We start from the raw sequence: 16,190 nt of genomic DNA, 5'->3' as shown, positions 1-16,190 counted from the left end.
GCAGGACCTGCCCCTCACCCCCACCATGTTCTCCAAGTACCAAGGCCAGCTTGTCCTGCCCCAACCTGGATATTACCCGGTGGCCTGGGGATACTGTGGGACCCTCACTGTCAGCATAGGGGGTCCTGGTCAGCGTGGCCTGCAGGTTCCACAGAGGTTGCAGCTTCGGCCTTGCATGTTTCCTCTTCCGTGTCTTTACATTTGTGTGTTTGAGGCCAGGTTCACCTTCCTGGGAAGAATGAGGTTTCTCCTTGGTACAGGGTCCCCTTGGAGCATCTGGGTTCTGACAGGTGGAGGGAGGAGGGGTCCAGCTTGCCCTGCCTAGCTGCCCAGGGCTCATGGTTGGGCCCATGTCTGCAGCCTCCCAGGTGGCCATTCTTGGTACCTTCTTCGCCGTCGTGTTTACCCTCTACCTGGCCCCTCTCACCATCTCCTCTCCCTGCATCATGGAGAAAAAGGACCTGGGTCCCAAGCCTGCCCTCATTGGTCACCGCGGGGCTCCTATGGTGAGTGCCACCTGAGGGCCCTAAAGACCAGGGTGAGGGGTGGCGAAGCAGCCATTCCAGGGGAAAATGGGCAAAGACCTATCTCCTTGTAGGGAGGAGCTTGCAGGGAAATGGATATAATACCTGTAATGTTACTAATAGCAACAATTTTTAACCCTTTTGGTGGGGGGTGGTATGTAAAGGATTGGTGAAAAGAGAGTGCTTGGTTGGGATCAAGTCCTGAAGAGCCTGAAAGCATCTTGCTGAAAAGACAGAACTTTTATCCCAAGCCCTGGAAAGACACCACCAGGTTGTGGGTTAGGAAGGCCCAGGAGAGAAAGATGTTGGGAGAGGAGAGCTGGGCCTGCGGGCAGGGACAAGGCAGCAGGAAAGCCCACCATGCTGTGCAGGAGGCTCAGAGCCCACTGCTAAAGCAAAACATTTGAACTGGGGTGAAACAGAGAGGAAGAGTCAAAGTCAGTGCCTGCTCCTCCTCTGACACTCCTGTGACCCCACAGTAGGCCCTGCCTTTAAGAGGACGTGCTCCAGAGCCAGGCTTCCATGCTCCCTGGCAGCTGTGGGAACCTGGGCCAATTCCAGCTTCTCTGTGCCTGGTTTTCTCATCCTATACCTTGGGATAATGGGAATGCCTGCACCATAGGACCACAAGAAGCAGGAATTAGCACATGTGAAGTGCCCAGGTTAGAGCCTGGCTCACAGAAAGTAAGAGTTAACTTTCCTGTTACCTTGGACCAGCCCTTGCCCTTCTCCAGACACAGTTTCCTGACCTATGAAAACTTTGAACCTGTTTTCAACTGAGACAGTACCACTTCTCATCACCAGAGGGTGCTTGGGGACTCCATGAGAGCTTTTTCTTGGTGGTCACAGTAATTGGGAGTTCCATGGTGTCTGAATTTCAGGGCAGTCAAAGGGGCCTCACAAAGTAAGCGTTTAAAAGTCTGTCAGGGCTGTGAATCACCCTGAAGGTCCTACCCCTCACTGGGTGTGGGAGGCATTAGTGTGTTCATTGTCTAGAAAAGGCTCTGAGACCTGTACCCCTGAGCTGGACCCTGATGCCCTCCCACCACACCCCGTGAACAGTGCTACTCCTAGCACCTCCTGGAGGCAACCAGCTGGAAAGGCCATGGTTTTGGAGTAAGGAATCTGGATTTGAGATCCAGCTTTGCCACTTGCTCTCTGGGTCTCAGGAGGTTTTTGGTCCCCTCCAAGCCTCCTGCTGCTGACTTTTGTGAGGATGAGTAGGAGCACATTCTTCCAGAAGGCAGGACCCCAGAATATAGCTGCTTTTCTCTCTGTGACCCCCATTACCCACCCCACCTGCTCTGGAGGCCATGGGACAAGAGGGAGTGCTGAGGCAGGGTGGAAGGAGCAAGGGGAGGGAGGGAGCAAGGTGGCCCTCGTGTGGATTGTTTTTTTAGCAGAAAGATTTCAAACATTCACAGAAGTGGAAAGAATAGTATAATAATGCAATACACCTTCAACATTTATCAACATTTTACCATTCTTGTTTCATCTATCTGCTTTTTTCCCCCTGCTTCAACATTTTAAAGCAAATCCCAGACATACTATTTTACTCATTCTTACTTCAGGATGTATTTCTAATACATAAAGGCTTTTTATTTTTTATTTTTTGAGGGAAGGATGTGATTAGATTTATTCACTTATTTTTGATGGAGATAGTGAGGACTGAACCCAGGACCTCACGCATGCTAAGCACGTACGCTACCCACTGAGCTATGCCCACCCTCCCACCCTCTAAGCCCACAAAGGTTTTTAAAACAGAACCACAACCACAACGCTGCTGTTACATTAGGTTTATTCACTTATTTTTGATGGAGGTAGTGGGGATTGAACCCAGGACCTCACGCATGCTAAGCACGTACGCTACCCACTGAGCTATGCCCGCCCTCCCACCCTCTAAGCCCACAAAGGTTTTTAAAACAGAACCACAACCACAACGCTGCTGTTACATTAGGTTTATTCACTTATTTTTGATGGAGGTAGTGGGGATTGAACCCAGGACCTCACGCATGCTAAGCACGTACGCTACCCACTGAGCTATGCCCGCCCTCCCACCCTCTAAGCCCACAAAGGTTTTTAAAACAGAACCACAACCACAAGGCTGCTGTTATACTAGGTTTATTCACTTATTTTTGATGGAGGTAGTGGGGATTGAACCCAGGACCTCACGCATGCTAAGCACATACGCTACCCACTGAGCTATGCCTGCCCTCCCACCCTCTAAACCCATAAAGGTTTTTTAAAACAGAACCACAACAAATGCTGTTACACCCAACCAAATTAATAATTCCTCAATATTATCTAATACTGAATCAATGTTCAGTTTTCCTTTGTTGCCTCAAAAATACTTTATAGTTGCGTTGTGAAAAATTAGGATCGAAACGGGGCCCACATGAAGCATATGGCTGAGGTCTTCTAAGTATCTTTTAGTCTATAATAAAGCTCCTCTTTTTTCCCCCATATGCTGTTTATTTGTTGAAGAAATGGACTCATTTGTCCTGTAGAATTTCCCGCGTTGTGTGCCTGGCTGATTGTGTCCTGGTGGTAGTTCTTGAGGGGCTGGCATGGGGTCTGACACATCTCCCTGTGTCACTGTGAATGCCTAAGTATTGGTGTCTACACTTGTGTGTATCTGCCTGTGTGTGTGTGTGGGGGGGGTTGACTCTGGGTCCACACATCTGTGTGTGGTAAGCCCAAGTGCTCATCCCTGTTTTGGAGACACTGTCCATGTGCCCTTGGAGATATCATTCCTATGTGGGTGGCCTGTGCATACGGGCGTACTTTAATATTTCATAAGACCAACTCCAAAGCTGGGCCTTTTAACCACCCGGCCCACATGCACATTTCTGACAAATAACCCCACCTGGGCTTAGGCCTAAGACAGTGGGGGTCTTCTTTCTCCAGGAGGCCAGCTCCTAACCCTGGGAGATCTGAGTTTAAAAAACCTCCAGAAAAGATTTTTCCTTTCCCAAACACTTCCTCTGCCCCGCAAGGGTCTTCATAGCCTCTGCCACACTCTTCGTGTCTACCTAGTCTACCTGCTGCCACTCCAGCCCATGTGGGAGGGGACATTGGTACCTCTCAGGTGGTCACTTGTGGGAGGTCTGGGCACAGGGCATATAAAGATGATCAGGCAGTAAATCCACACCTCTCTAGATGCCTCTGTGTGGTCTCACACAGCCCACTAGACCTAGAGACAAGGCAGCACATCCCCCAGGGAACATGAGGGAAAGGGGAAGAAAGGAGCTCACACTGCAGAGACTGCTGACGTCTGTTACCTCACCTATGAGCTTGATAAAATCAGCCCTTTTTTTTATAGCTAAAGAAACCAAGGTCCAGAAAGTGAAGTGACAGCCCAGGTCAGTGACTGGGAAGGTAAATTGCTCCTTCTCAGCTCTAAAGCCTTTGCCTTGCCAGGCTGCTTCCCAGAGTATGTTCTGTGCTGGGGAACAGCATGGCCAGAAGGAGAGAAGATGAGAATAAGCATGTCTTGGTAGGAATGGGATAATCCACAGGAGCATGCTCCACCCATCCCTCTCTGCCAGAAGTCCTCCTTGTCCTCGATCCCACACCACACCTGGTCCAAGCCTAGTCCTTGGTATGGTGCTGACCCCCAGTGGCAGCGAAGTGTATGACAGGATCATCAGACCAGACAACTAGGGAGGGAGACTAGAACCCCAACTCCCTCAACTGGAAGGACCCTCAGAGAACAGTGAATGTACACCCCCAAGTGGCAAGTGGGGAAACTGAGGCCCACAGGATAAAGAGATGCAGTGAAAGTCACAAACTTAGTGAACGGCAGAGTTTGGACTAGACCAGGATTTTCCGATATATAGGTTATAGGGTTAACAGTTGTCATTTATTAAGCACTTGCTATATGTCAGGCAACGTGTTAGGGGCTTTTAATCCTTATAACACTCCAGGAGATAGTCTTGTCATGTTTATATATATGTGGGAATGGGTCACCCGACTGAAACTCTGCCATACTACCTTCCCTCTCCTCTCCCTTTGGGAATCTCCACCTGGACTCAGGGTATAATTAGGAGGAAACTTGGCATTCAGCCCAGCCCAAGACTGCATACAGGCAGAGGACTGTACAAAAAAAAAACCCTCCCACCCCTACATTTATATACATCAACACTAGCCACCCCTGTCTGTCCCCTCAAACTTGTGAGGCAGATGTGATTTAACAGATGAGGAAACTGAGCTTCAGAGAAGCTGTGTAGGTGCCCAGGGCCCCACAGCTACTGCTTGGAGGAGTGAGAACTGGAACCAGGCCTCCACCAGCCTCCTAACATGAAAGATTTCCCATTGACTGGGGAAGAGTACATCAGTTAAATCTCAACCCTCCCCTCACCACCACCTTCCTCCCCAGCTCGCCCCAGAGCACACGCTGATGTCCTTCAGGAAGGCGCTAGAGCAGAAGCTGTATGGCCTCCAGGCTGACATCACCATCAGGTAGGTGTGGCGGCCCGGAGGACAGCACCTCTTCCTCTCCTCAGCACATCCACATCCAGGTATCTACTGGAGAAACCTCTGGTCCCAGAGCCTTGGAGGTGGGAGAGCAGAGGCTAGGATTATCCACTGCAGGGCACCATGTTAGTGCAAATAAATATTGTGCCAAATTCCAGGATATAAAATGGAGGGGGAAAAAAGACACTTTTGGTTCAAGCAGGGCTGAGGTGAGGACCTGGAGTCCTGCCACAGATCCACTTAATGTAAAGACTTTATCTATATGGCTCAGCGAGATGGAGCTCAAACATTGTGATGAGTGAAATATGCAAGTTGCAGAGTGATACATTCACTGTGATGTTAATTACATTTTTAAGGATCACTTAAAAATGATTTATACATTTTCTACACATAGATATGTAAGATGTGTAAGTATGTGTTAGTGTAAAGGGCAAGGAGAATCCACACTGATCTGATAACATCTCTGAGAAGAGGAGAGGGACAGGGCTGCCACTTATAGGTCCACAGGTTGTGTATTGAACAAGGGCACCACATATGTGAGGACATGATTCCCATTATAGACACAGAATTGTGTATTTATCAAAACTTTCTAGCAGATGGTAGAAAAACTCCTTGAGGAAGAGGAGCACAGGTGCCTTTGTACTGTTTCACACTAAGCTACTTTATGGGGCTACTGGTAACCCCAGCAAGGTAGACCAGGATAATGGTAGGGTGGAATCTGTCAAAAGGGCTTGCATTTGCACTATTCTGATAGTGGCTTCATGTGGAGTGGGTTCTAAGCCAAGTTTTACCATTTATTTTTCTGGTGGGCCTTCAGTTAGATACTGCTCTCTCCAGCCTCAGTTTCCCCATTATCAAATGAGATAGCACCTACCTTCCAAGACTGCTAAGAGAATAGGCCCAGCTCTTCCCCCCTCAGCAGTCCCCACCCCTGTCTGACCCTCAGAGAGAGCCAGAGGGAGTCATTTAGTCCACTGACCTCCCTCTGCAGATGGGAACCTGAGACCTAGAGAGGGGCAGAGCCTGCCTGGTAGGTTGGTATAGGTGGGCGAGGAGGAGTGTGTGGGAGGGGCAGGTAAGGGACCTAGGTGGGCAGTGACTCCATGGCCCCAACCCTCCCACAGCCTGGACGGTGTGCCCTTCCTCATGCACGACACCACCCTGCAACGCACCACCAACGTGGAGGAGGAGTTCCCGGAGCTTGCCCGCAGGCCTGCCTCCATGCTCAACTGGACCTTCCTGCAGAGGCTCAATGCCGGCCAGTGGTTCCTGAAGGTCTGGCAGCACCTGTCCCAGTCCTAGGCATGGAAAGCATGGGTGGGGACCCCAAGGAGTGAGGGGGCCAGGGGCAGCCATCAGCTCAGGTGACCCCTACACACTGAGCTTCCCCGACTCACAGCCAGGCTGGTTAGTGGCTTCTTGGGCTCCTGCCACTGCAGCCCAGATGTCGTGGGTGTCACTGCTTGTCTGGTTCTGTCTCCCCACCAGAAAAATTTGATAATGATTTTAATGGTTAATAGTTAAAGTTGTTAAAGCTGCAAACTGTAGAAGGTTTGTTCTCTGGTCTGAAATGCTACTGAAGGAGAAACTACTGAGGTCTGGGAGAGGTTCCAAGGGAATCAATCTTTTGGTAAGCAGACTGGGACAGAGAGGCTAGAATGGGTTCTCCTGGAGCCCCACAGGGCCACAGCCTTCAATTTGCCTGACTTGCACACACCAGCAGACACTGACAGATCAGGGGTCTCCAAGTTTGGTAGCCAGGAAGGCACACGGAGGCCCCATAGGACTGGTGAGATAAGCTACGTGCGTCCCTGTCTCTGCCAGACGGACCCCTTCTGGACGGCCAGCTCCTTGTCACCCTCCGACCACAGGGAGGCCCAAAACCAGTCCATCTGCAGCCTAGTGGAGCTCCTGGAGCTGGCCAAGGGCAATGCCACACTGCTGCTCAACCTGCGTGACCCACCACGGGAGCACCCTTATCGCAGCAGCTTCCTCAACGTCACGCTGGAGGCCCTACTGCACTCGGGCTTCCCCCAGCACCAGGTGAGGTCCTGCAGCCCAGTCTCATCCAGCTCTACCCCTAGGGAGCCCTGCCCTTCCCCTCCGGGAGCACCACCCAGCCCTGCCCTGCTTCGCACCCTCACCCCCAGCCTGCCTGGAGTCTTGCTCCAGCAATAAACTCACCACATGCTCTCTTCAGGCCTCAGCTTCCACATTTGTAAAATGAGGGTAGCATGCCCCTCGCCTCCCTGACAGGGTCATCATGGAGTCAAGAGGGAACAAGAAAGTTCTTTAAAATGCACAAAGGGCAGAAGCAGGGCCCGTTCTTGGGAACACAGTACTTCTATGAAGTGTTGCCCACATCCTTGTGGTGTAATATCCAATACCAACTATGACAGCACACTTGACACTGGTGGCCACATGCAGAGTAACTGATGTTTGAGAGATTATCACTCTTGTCCTGACTTGGGTCTGGAGGGGAAACTTCCTGAGGTGTTGCCAGAGCAATTCCCAGCCTTGGCTGGGACTGAGTCGTCCCTGGAGATGATTATTACATGTAAGTTTTCACTGCATGCCAGGTCCTCTCACTTTTACCCCCTCCAGGTACTCCATTAGGGAGGGGTAGACATCCTAACCCCACCTTACAGAAGAGAAATCTGAAGCTGCTCCTCTCCTGCCCGCAGGTCCTGTGGTTGCCTAATAGGCAGAGGCCCTTCGTGCGGAAGGTGGCTCCTGGCTTCCAGCAGACATCGGGTTCCAAGGAGGCAGCTGCCAGCCTGCGGAGAGGCCACATCCAGTGGCTGAACCTGCGTTACACTCAGGTGTCCCGCCAGGAGCTCAGGTGCCCAGACTCACCTGGAGGACTGGACTCACGGGGCTCAGGGTCCAAAAAGCAGAGGTGGCGAACAATCAGGCAGACCTGGGTTGTATGTGAGCTTGGCCCTCTGGGAGTGGGGATGCCTTCCTCCAGGGTCAGTTGTGAGGATGGCATGAGGTTGTGAAGGGCCCTGCTTTACAAGCTTCCGACACTGGTCCAAGGGCCAACCAGCCTCTGTCCCTGCCCCACAGGGACTATGCATCCTGGAATCTGAGTGTGAACCTCTACACAGTCAATGCCCCGTGGCTCTTCTCCCTGCTGTGGTGCGCGGGGGTCCCGTCTGTCACCTCTGACAACTCCCACACCCTGTCCCAGGTGCCTTCCCCACTCTGGATCATGGTGAGTTGGGGGGATGTTGGCAGCAGAGAGCTGCCTGTGACACCTGGGGTGGGAGGCAGTTTCCACACTTGGGGCTGTCTCTCTGGGGAGGTCTCAGGGTGGAAGAGTGCAGGCAGGTGGGGGGGACAGCCATGAGGCACGAAGAGGATTCCTATGGCCTCTGGGGTCTGCACCAAGGTGCTGGGAGGTAGGAAGAACCTGGGCCTGAGCCACATGATGAAAAACATCAAGAGCCCTAGAAAAATAAATACCTCCTTGGGCTTTTTTGGTTTGGGGGATTATTATGTTTTGTTTTAAAGGAAGGGAAGTCATTGGGGAAAGAGGGTAATAAGACAAGAATAAGGAACATTAAAATCTGTTCAGAGATTACAGCCAGTAAGACCAGTTTTCAGCTGGTTGACCCAGCACCTGAAGACAGGCCTGCATTCCAGTCCCAGTTCTGCCAACCGGGGAGCTTGGGGAGCCCTTGACCTCCCTTCTGTGTTCCCACTGCCACCTCCCTGAGGACATGCAAGGCAGATGGACAGTCCCATTAACAGCTAAGACAATGACAGTGAACCAGATCTAGGTTACGGGTGGTTATCTCCGTCTACTCACCCACTGTCCTTTAAAATCTCTGAAGGCTCAGCTTGGAATGAGATGATGTAACTGACTGTGGCGGCAGGAGCTATGAGCACAAAATTTGAGGCCACAGGAGCTGACCAACAGCAGGAAGTGCCCCTCACCCAGCCCCAACCCCTCCTCCACACGTTACCTGAGATCGAGGGGGTGGGAGGCCTGGCCGGTCTGGAGGCTTTGCCCTCCCTGTCCCCTCTCTACGCATCCCCTGGGGAGGAAGCCCCCACACTCCACACCCTACAATGATAGCCACATGGATGCCACACACCTCTTCACATACACACCTGCTAGTCACATCACACCCTCATGTTCAGCTACTTGTCTTTCATTATTCAGCTCTCGCTTTAAGGCCCTTAAGCACACAGACCTTCTAGGTTTAACACATACCACCTCTACTCTGAACACTGCACAGATCTCTTTTATCCTGTGTACACACACACCCAAACCCGGTGCCTAGAGCCCACCTCTACAAAGTATAATCTCAAGCCCCCTCCAGGACCTCCTCTGCCCCTCCCTGATTGTGATGTGGGGTCCTCCTGCCCATGGACCCTTGGTCTGGACCAGCCATGACTGGAGGCTGGCCATGGGCCATCTGTCCACAGCCCCCGGACGAGTACTGCCTCATGTGGGTCACCGCCGACCTGATCTCCTTCACCCTCATCATTGGCATCTTCGTGCTCCAAAAGTGAGTAGGCCCTGACTACCTTCCATGGCCTTCCCTGCCCAAGACAGGCCAGCCCCCACCCTAGCCAGGTGAATGTCCTCCTGAGCCCTCAGCCAGGAGTTGTCCTGACCAGACAGCCCTGTTCAGGGGAGGAGGCCTCCCAGTGGCCCCCAGCCCGTCCCCTCTCAGCCAGAGCAGGGTGGCTTCTGGAATGAGCAACCAGCTGGGAGTCCCAAGCCAAGCTGTGCCAGGATTTGCTGTGTGGACTTGGGCAAGTTTTGGTTCCCCTCCAGGCTTGTCTCCTTGCCTGTCACCTAGGGTATGGGTTCCCACAGCACTCACACAGTCATGCCAGGCTGCAGATCTCTCCACCCCTCAGGACAACAGCTGGGGTGGTAGCCACAGGGGAGGTGGGGGTTGGTCCCAGGGAGGTTTTAGGGCCAAGCCGGGGCCCCAACTCAGCCATAAAGCAGTGGGCTGGGGTTTTATTCTTGACTGATGTTCTCTCTCTGTCCCATACTGCTCTGATCCGGCGCATGTCCCTCCTCTCTCTCCCTCCCTTTCCCCCTCTCTGCTGCACTCTGGCATCTCACAGCTATCACTTGATCAGGTAATTCTGGTGTGGTCCTCCTCCTCCTGCTCCTCTTTCTCCCTTCTCACCGCCCCTTCTCCACTTCCGTTCAAAAGCCTGCCTCTTGAGAGCCCTGGGCCCGGGTCACCCTCCCAGACACCTTCCCTGCCTGAAGCCTCCTCCCCTCCCCTCCTTTCCCCTGCAGTCCTCCCTTCTCTCTTCCCATCTTGCTGTGTGTGTCCCTCTGCTCTCTGTTCTTCCCACAGACAAGGAATAAGTGTTTCCTTGTAGGTTGCTGACCTGGCCTCTCTCAGCACCAAAGCATTTCCCTCTGGGGAGGGGGTTCTTCCTTGGCATCACCCCTACCTCCACTCCCAAGTTTGGCACTCTGGGCAGGGCCTTCACCACTACCTGCCACACAGCCTATCAAGTTCTATCTCTCCCTGCCCACCTGTTGCTTCCCCACCTCTCACATCGCTCACTCTCTATTTTTCTGTCTGTCTCTCTCATCTGTTCCTATCACTTCTTCACTTTCTGACTCCCACCACACGTCTCCCCCCATGTGCACAGCGTCCCCCACTTTCCTCTGGGAAGGATCCCCAGTGGTTGAGCTTCCTATCCCTGATGTACTTTGCTGTACAGACCCGGCCGGGCCTGACACTTTCCTCCTGGGTTTAATGTTAATTTCCAAGGTAAGACCTAAGTCTTGGGGATCCAAGTCCCCCTTGGTCAAGTGCCTTGGGCCTTCCTGGGTCAGGCACCTTCACTGACCAGCTTCTAGGAGGAGGAACTCCGTGCTCCCTGACTGTGGGACTGAACCCAGCAAACAGCCATTTACCTGGTCCTTCCACCATCTCAGTCGGCATATGTACACACGTGGTGGCTAGGTCTGTACTGGGCCTGTAGCAAGGAGTCAGGCCTTCCCACCCAGAGCCCCAGTGTGCTCCATGGATACAACCAGGGCAGCATCACTGTCTTCCTGGGGGTCAGGAAAGGCCTGATGGAGGAGAGGACCCTATGGAAGAAGATCATTTCCCTGTGGGCCTCATATTTCCATTCATTCACTAATCAAGTAGTTATAGTACTCAGTGCTAGGGGGTGGGGTGGACACAGCGATAAGTAAGAGACCCAAATGCTGTCCTCATGGACATGTAGGGCAGCCAGCCCAGCAAGAGTGCCGGCTGCCTTCCCCTCTGCCTCTGGCTTTCCCCTTGTCTGTCTGCTTTATTCATCCACCTGTCTGCCTGTCCTTTCTGTTCATTTCTGCTGCGCTGATCCCATTTGGAAACAACCAATTTCTGGTGAAGTCTGGGCTCCCTCCACCCACTCCAGCAGGGCTCAGGGCCCTGAGGGATTGGGTTTTTGTTTCCAAACTGATCCCCACTTCCCTGAGTGGGGATGGGGGTCAAATGAGTCCTTCTGTCTAGGTTCCAAGAAAAATACAAGTTCAAAGGCCAGGGATTTGGGGCTAGTTCAGAAAAACTGTAACAGCAAAAACTGTACCCAGGGCTGGGCAAAGGAGCCCAAGTTCTCCCAGCTCCGCCTGGTCCCTACATGACCTATGCAGCCCCATCTCTCAGCCCATTCAATTAATTTTTGCCCCCACCTTTCCCCATCATTAAAGGGGTAACACCCCAGCCTGTCCCTCCCCATTAGGGATTATGCACCCCACTCTTCCAAGGCTGTTGGAACAGAGCAGCAGCAGGCCCCACCCTGAAGTCACTCCAGCACCCTTGCCTTGTGCACCCGTGAAGATAAGCTCCCTGCTGTCTCCCCTCCCCTCCCTGCTTTCCTTCACTTCCTCTGGGGGTTCCTCACTGGCTTCACTCAGCCTGGTTCTGATGGTGGAGCTGTAGGTGACATCAGCTGGGGCTCCTCAAGACTGGTGTGTACCCTAGGTGGGTCATCAGAGTTCATGCCTGCTAAGAAACCCCCACCCCCAAATTTCTCCTATCCAAAGAGAGCTAGGTGTATAACTGGGGGCACCTGAAACATAAGTAACCAACCCCAAACCATCTTCCTGGGCAAGGGGAGTAGATTTAGGGTTCTAGAAGTAAGAGGACTGGAGAGCCCTGGCTGAGAGCAGACTGACTCAAGCCCCAGCTCTGCCCTTCTCTGGGCCTCAGCTTCCCCATCTGTACAGGACAAGAGTCCTGCTGGTCTCAGGCCAGATCCAGAGAGAACATGGGAGTGGGCAAGATCCCTGCTCCCAGGAAGGGAGGGGAAGGACCTGATGCCCATGGGGCTGTCTCTGCAGGTGGCGCCTGGGTGGCATACGGAGCTACAACCCTGAGCAGATCATGCTGAGCGCTGCGGTACGCCGGACCAGCCGGGATGTCAGCATCATGAAGGAGAAACTCATCTTCTCAGGTGTGCAGCCCTGCAGATAGGTTGAAATAGGCTCTGTGCTCTGTTCTCTGCACCCAACACGTGCACACAGGTGGATATGTACACACTTCACACGCAGCACATACCAGTAGGGACACGGCACAGATATTCACCTAGCTTCATGCCCACACTGGTCCAGAGGTACGCAAATACACACACACACAGAAATGTGCACCCTTCCACATGCAGCCAGGTACTGTGGATTAGTGTTAGCCCTACGGGTGGTGTGCAAGGGTGACATACAGGGGTGGAGGGAGAAGTCTGCTTTGAAGGCCCATCCTGCCATGCCTGGTTCATACACAGACCCCACAAATACTGATTTCACCTCAGCTTGCCGCTAACCCCTGTTGACATTCCCAGTCTGATGGGGGAGGCAGCTGTAAACACACACATGGAAAATTAGGTGTCATGAGAGCTCTAACAGATGGGGGTGCTGAGCCAGAGTTGGGTGCAAGGAGGACAGAAGGGTTCAGAGCTCCCTGGAGCAGTTAGGAAGGTTTTAGGACCTACTTTACGAGGGGATATAGCTGAAATGGGAAGGAAGGACATTCCAGGCAGGAACAGCATGTGTTCAGAGGTAGTGAGGGGGCACTGCTTGCTGGGCAACAAGAACTAAACATCATTGTACCTGGCTTGAAGGGACGGCCTCTGGCTGACTCACCCCAGGATGGCACTTGGGAAGAACTTGAGCCTCGAGTGTGTGTGGTCAGGAGCTTGGGCTTTGTTCTGATAGCAGAAGAGGATTACAGGTAGATTTTTCTTTGTTACCATAAGGCTGTAATAAAGTACCATGAACTGAGTGGCTTAAAAACCAAAATGTATTATTTCAGTTCTGAAGGCCAAGGGTCCATTATCAAGGTGTAAGCAAGGCTGTGAGGGAAAGATCTGGTCCTGGCCTCTCCCCTTTGCTTGTAGATGCATCTCTGTGTCCAAAGGTCCCCTCTTTATAAGGACACCAGTCATTTTGGATTAGAGCCCACCCTGATGACCTCATCTTAACTAATTACATCTGTAATGACCTTATTTCCAAAGGTCACATTCTGAGGTGCTGGGATTAGGACTTCAACATATGAATTTTGGGAAACACAAATCAACCCCTAACAAGGGTGGAGGGTGGGTTAGAGGGGGATGCTGGGGGCAAGGAAACCAGTAATTCAGATGAGAGATGTGGGCATGGAAACAGAGAGGAAAGATTTGAGAGACATTTAGGAGCCAGATGGACCTGGATTCAAATATCAGCTTATCCCCCAGCTGTGTGCACAAGAGCACATGATCTAACCTCCCTCAGCATCAGACTCCTCATTTGTAAAATGGGCTAGCTTCCCCTCACAGGGTACTTGGGAGGGTTAGTGCCACATCTGGCCCAGAGGGGTACTTGGTATACACAGCTTAAATGAACCAGAGCCCAGTGAGGCTGACTCTCAGGAGCCTGTGAACATCTACTCATTCACTCCTTTATTCCTTCCACAAATACATGCCAGGCACTGTTATAAGTGCTTAAGATACACAGATTCTTGCTTTTGGGTGTACTTAATTTCTCCTACCCTTGCTCAGAAACCCTTCTCCTGGGAGCCTTCCCTAAGCACCGAAGCTGGGTTGGAGTGCCTCCCCCTGGTGTCCCACAGCCCTCTGACGACACTGGGGAGGTTTTAGAAGGGGCCAAGCCAGGGTACCCTTGGTCGTCTGGCTCCTGCACTGTGCCTGGCCCAGAGAAGTGAGAAAGGGTGGGTAGAATGAATGGAAGGCAGGAGGCTAGCACCTAGGCCTGGCAAGTTCTGTCCCCCAGGCCCGAACCACCCCCCTCCACCCCCTTCTGCAGTGCCAGAGAGGCCTAGCACCTTCTGAGTCCTGGCCCTGAGGAGTCAGCCACAGGTCTCATACCTTGCCCACTCCAGGTTGAGAAGTCCTCTTCAGGGACCCTCAGCCCCCCAAGGTACCCTGAGTCCCCTTGGGGTGGGCTTAGCTTCCTTCAGCAGACCTTTTCTGAGCCTCTGCTATGTGTCCAGCACTGTGCCAGGTACTGGGGACACACAGATGCCCAGACCTCACCCCTGTCCTTAAAGTGCTTCAGCCGGTGGGGGCCACAGACAGTGACAGTACAGGGTATGATGGGGCAGGTGGGAGCAGGGTAGCCATGAGGAGGCACCACCCTGGCCTGGGGGCTCAAGAGGAGGCTGCAATAATAGAAATAAGAAGAATTTAGCCAGATTTTAAGAAAAGGAGGTAGTATCAGGAGATCGCTCCCAGGAGACAGGCCAGTATATGCAGAGCCCTGAGGAGAGTAAACTCGTGCATGGCAAGCTCATGAGGGTGCACATAGTTTTCTGTGGCTGGAAGGTAGAGTTCCAGGGGAGAGGAGACTGAGGTGCAGCCAGAGGGTTCACAGAGACCAAGAAGGGCCTTGAATGCCAAACTCAATATCACACCTGTTGCCACAGACCATTCTTCCCACTGCATCTGCTGCCATCCTCGTCCATTCCTCTCCTCCCCACACTCACATTCTGCTTCCTCTGGCCCAACAGAGATCAGCGATGGCATGGAGGTCTCCGATGAGCTCTCTGTATGTTCGGACAACAGTTATGACATGTACGCCAACAGCGCCACTGCCCCTGTGGCCCCCCGAGGGAGCAGCAGCCGCGCCAAGATCCTCACAGACCAGAGTGGGCATTAGCTGAAGACTGATCTGTCCAGTCTGTACCTCATGTGGAGAACAGGGAAGCCTGGAGAGCTAGCAGAAGCATGCTCCAAGAGCCAACTCCACGGCCTCCTTGTCGGCTCCAGCCCCTTGTCAGCCATGGCCTCTCTTGGAGGGGCTCCCCTCTCCAGCCTCCCAGATGCCCCTGCAGGCCCAGGGCTCCTTCTGGGAAGTTTGTGGCCTGGGGCCTGCTCCTCTCCCTGAGGCCCTTCCTTGCATCCTATTCTGGAAGCTTTGAGGGGTCACTGGGCTATTCCATGACCCCTGTGGCAATGGAGGATGTGGAGCCATGTGTGCCCGTATGTCTGTTCTCTTGTCTGCGCTGCAAGGAAACAGACTTCTCATGTCTCTCCTGCCTAGAGGGCCTGTGCTCTTCCATCAGTCTCAACCCACAAGGAAGCTTGGCCTGGGAGGAACACTGCTGCAGTGGTGGAGACACTCCTCCTCCCTGTCCAGCCTCCTGCTGCTGCTGGCCCTGCCCGAGAGGGCTGAGCCATCCCCTAGGAGCAGCTGGAGATGGCCAGAAGAGCAGGCTTGGGGCTGATGGATCCCACACCCAAGTGTCCAACAGGCCTCCAGGGCAGACTGGCCTGAGGGCCCAGGAGATCCACAAACTGACACAACCTCAGGTTCCCACGTCAGTGGGCACAGGGCAGGGGCCACGTGGGAAAAGTGTTCAAGCATGGTAAAGGGTGGGTATATGGCCAAGGAGGCCTACAGCAGTGGGAGCCTGAGGGACCTTGGCCAAGATGATTAAAGCTGCCACCTTGACATGTATCATCTCTGAATTGTCAGTGGAATGGTGGGGACAGAGCTTGTTGGGTTTGGGATTCAGGTCCCAAGACAGGAAGAACCACTCTCAGAAATGAATGGGAGAGTGGCATGGTGGTGCCCTTCCCCTGCCTCACCCAGTGCCAGGGCTTCCTTAACAGCCCTGGGCTTGGGAACCCATGTCCCCATATCATGCAGGAGACAGTCTTGGAGAGGTAAAGTGACTGTCCACAGCCACACAGCTTAGAAGTGGCAGAGCCGGAATC

General features: G+C 53.0%; 1 protein-coding gene across 6 annotated transcripts in view; it reads left to right on the top strand.

The window, feature by feature from the left end:
- GDPD5 (glycerophosphodiester phosphodiesterase domain containing 5) overlaps nt 1-15,930 on the top strand; it is an 82,901-nt gene extending 66,971 nt beyond the window's left edge. For 5 of the 6 annotated variants that reach the window (XM_064492723.1, XM_010989681.3, XM_031460368.2 and 2 more), the window contains 9 exons: nt 361-506; nt 4,903-4,985; nt 6,125-6,275; nt 6,825-7,043; nt 7,685-7,842; nt 8,070-8,217; nt 9,438-9,520; nt 12,328-12,440; nt 14,981-15,930. In XM_064492723.1, the coding sequence (XP_064348793.1) occupies nt 361-506; nt 4,903-4,985; nt 6,125-6,275; nt 6,825-7,043; nt 7,685-7,842; nt 8,070-8,217; nt 9,438-9,520; nt 12,328-12,440; nt 14,981-15,129 (1,250 nt within the window). In that variant the 3' untranslated portion in view covers nt 15,130-15,930. Of the gene's footprint in view, nt 1-360; nt 507-4,902; nt 4,986-6,124; nt 6,276-6,824; nt 7,044-7,684; nt 7,843-8,069; nt 8,218-8,839; nt 8,960-9,437; nt 9,521-12,327; nt 12,441-14,980 lie in introns of those variants that run through there. The other variant, XM_064492726.1, reaches the window with a different exon arrangement.
- The last annotated feature ends 260 nt before the right edge of the window (nt 15,931-16,190 follow it).

This window comes from Camelus dromedarius, chromosome 12 (genome assembly GCF_036321535.1).
Source record: "Camelus dromedarius isolate mCamDro1 chromosome 12, mCamDro1.pat, whole genome shotgun sequence".
Taxonomy (NCBI): domain Eukaryota; kingdom Metazoa; phylum Chordata; class Mammalia; order Artiodactyla; family Camelidae; genus Camelus; species Camelus dromedarius.
The sequence above is the reverse complement of the archived record's forward strand: the minus strand, read 5'-3'. Positions and strand labels throughout refer to the sequence as shown.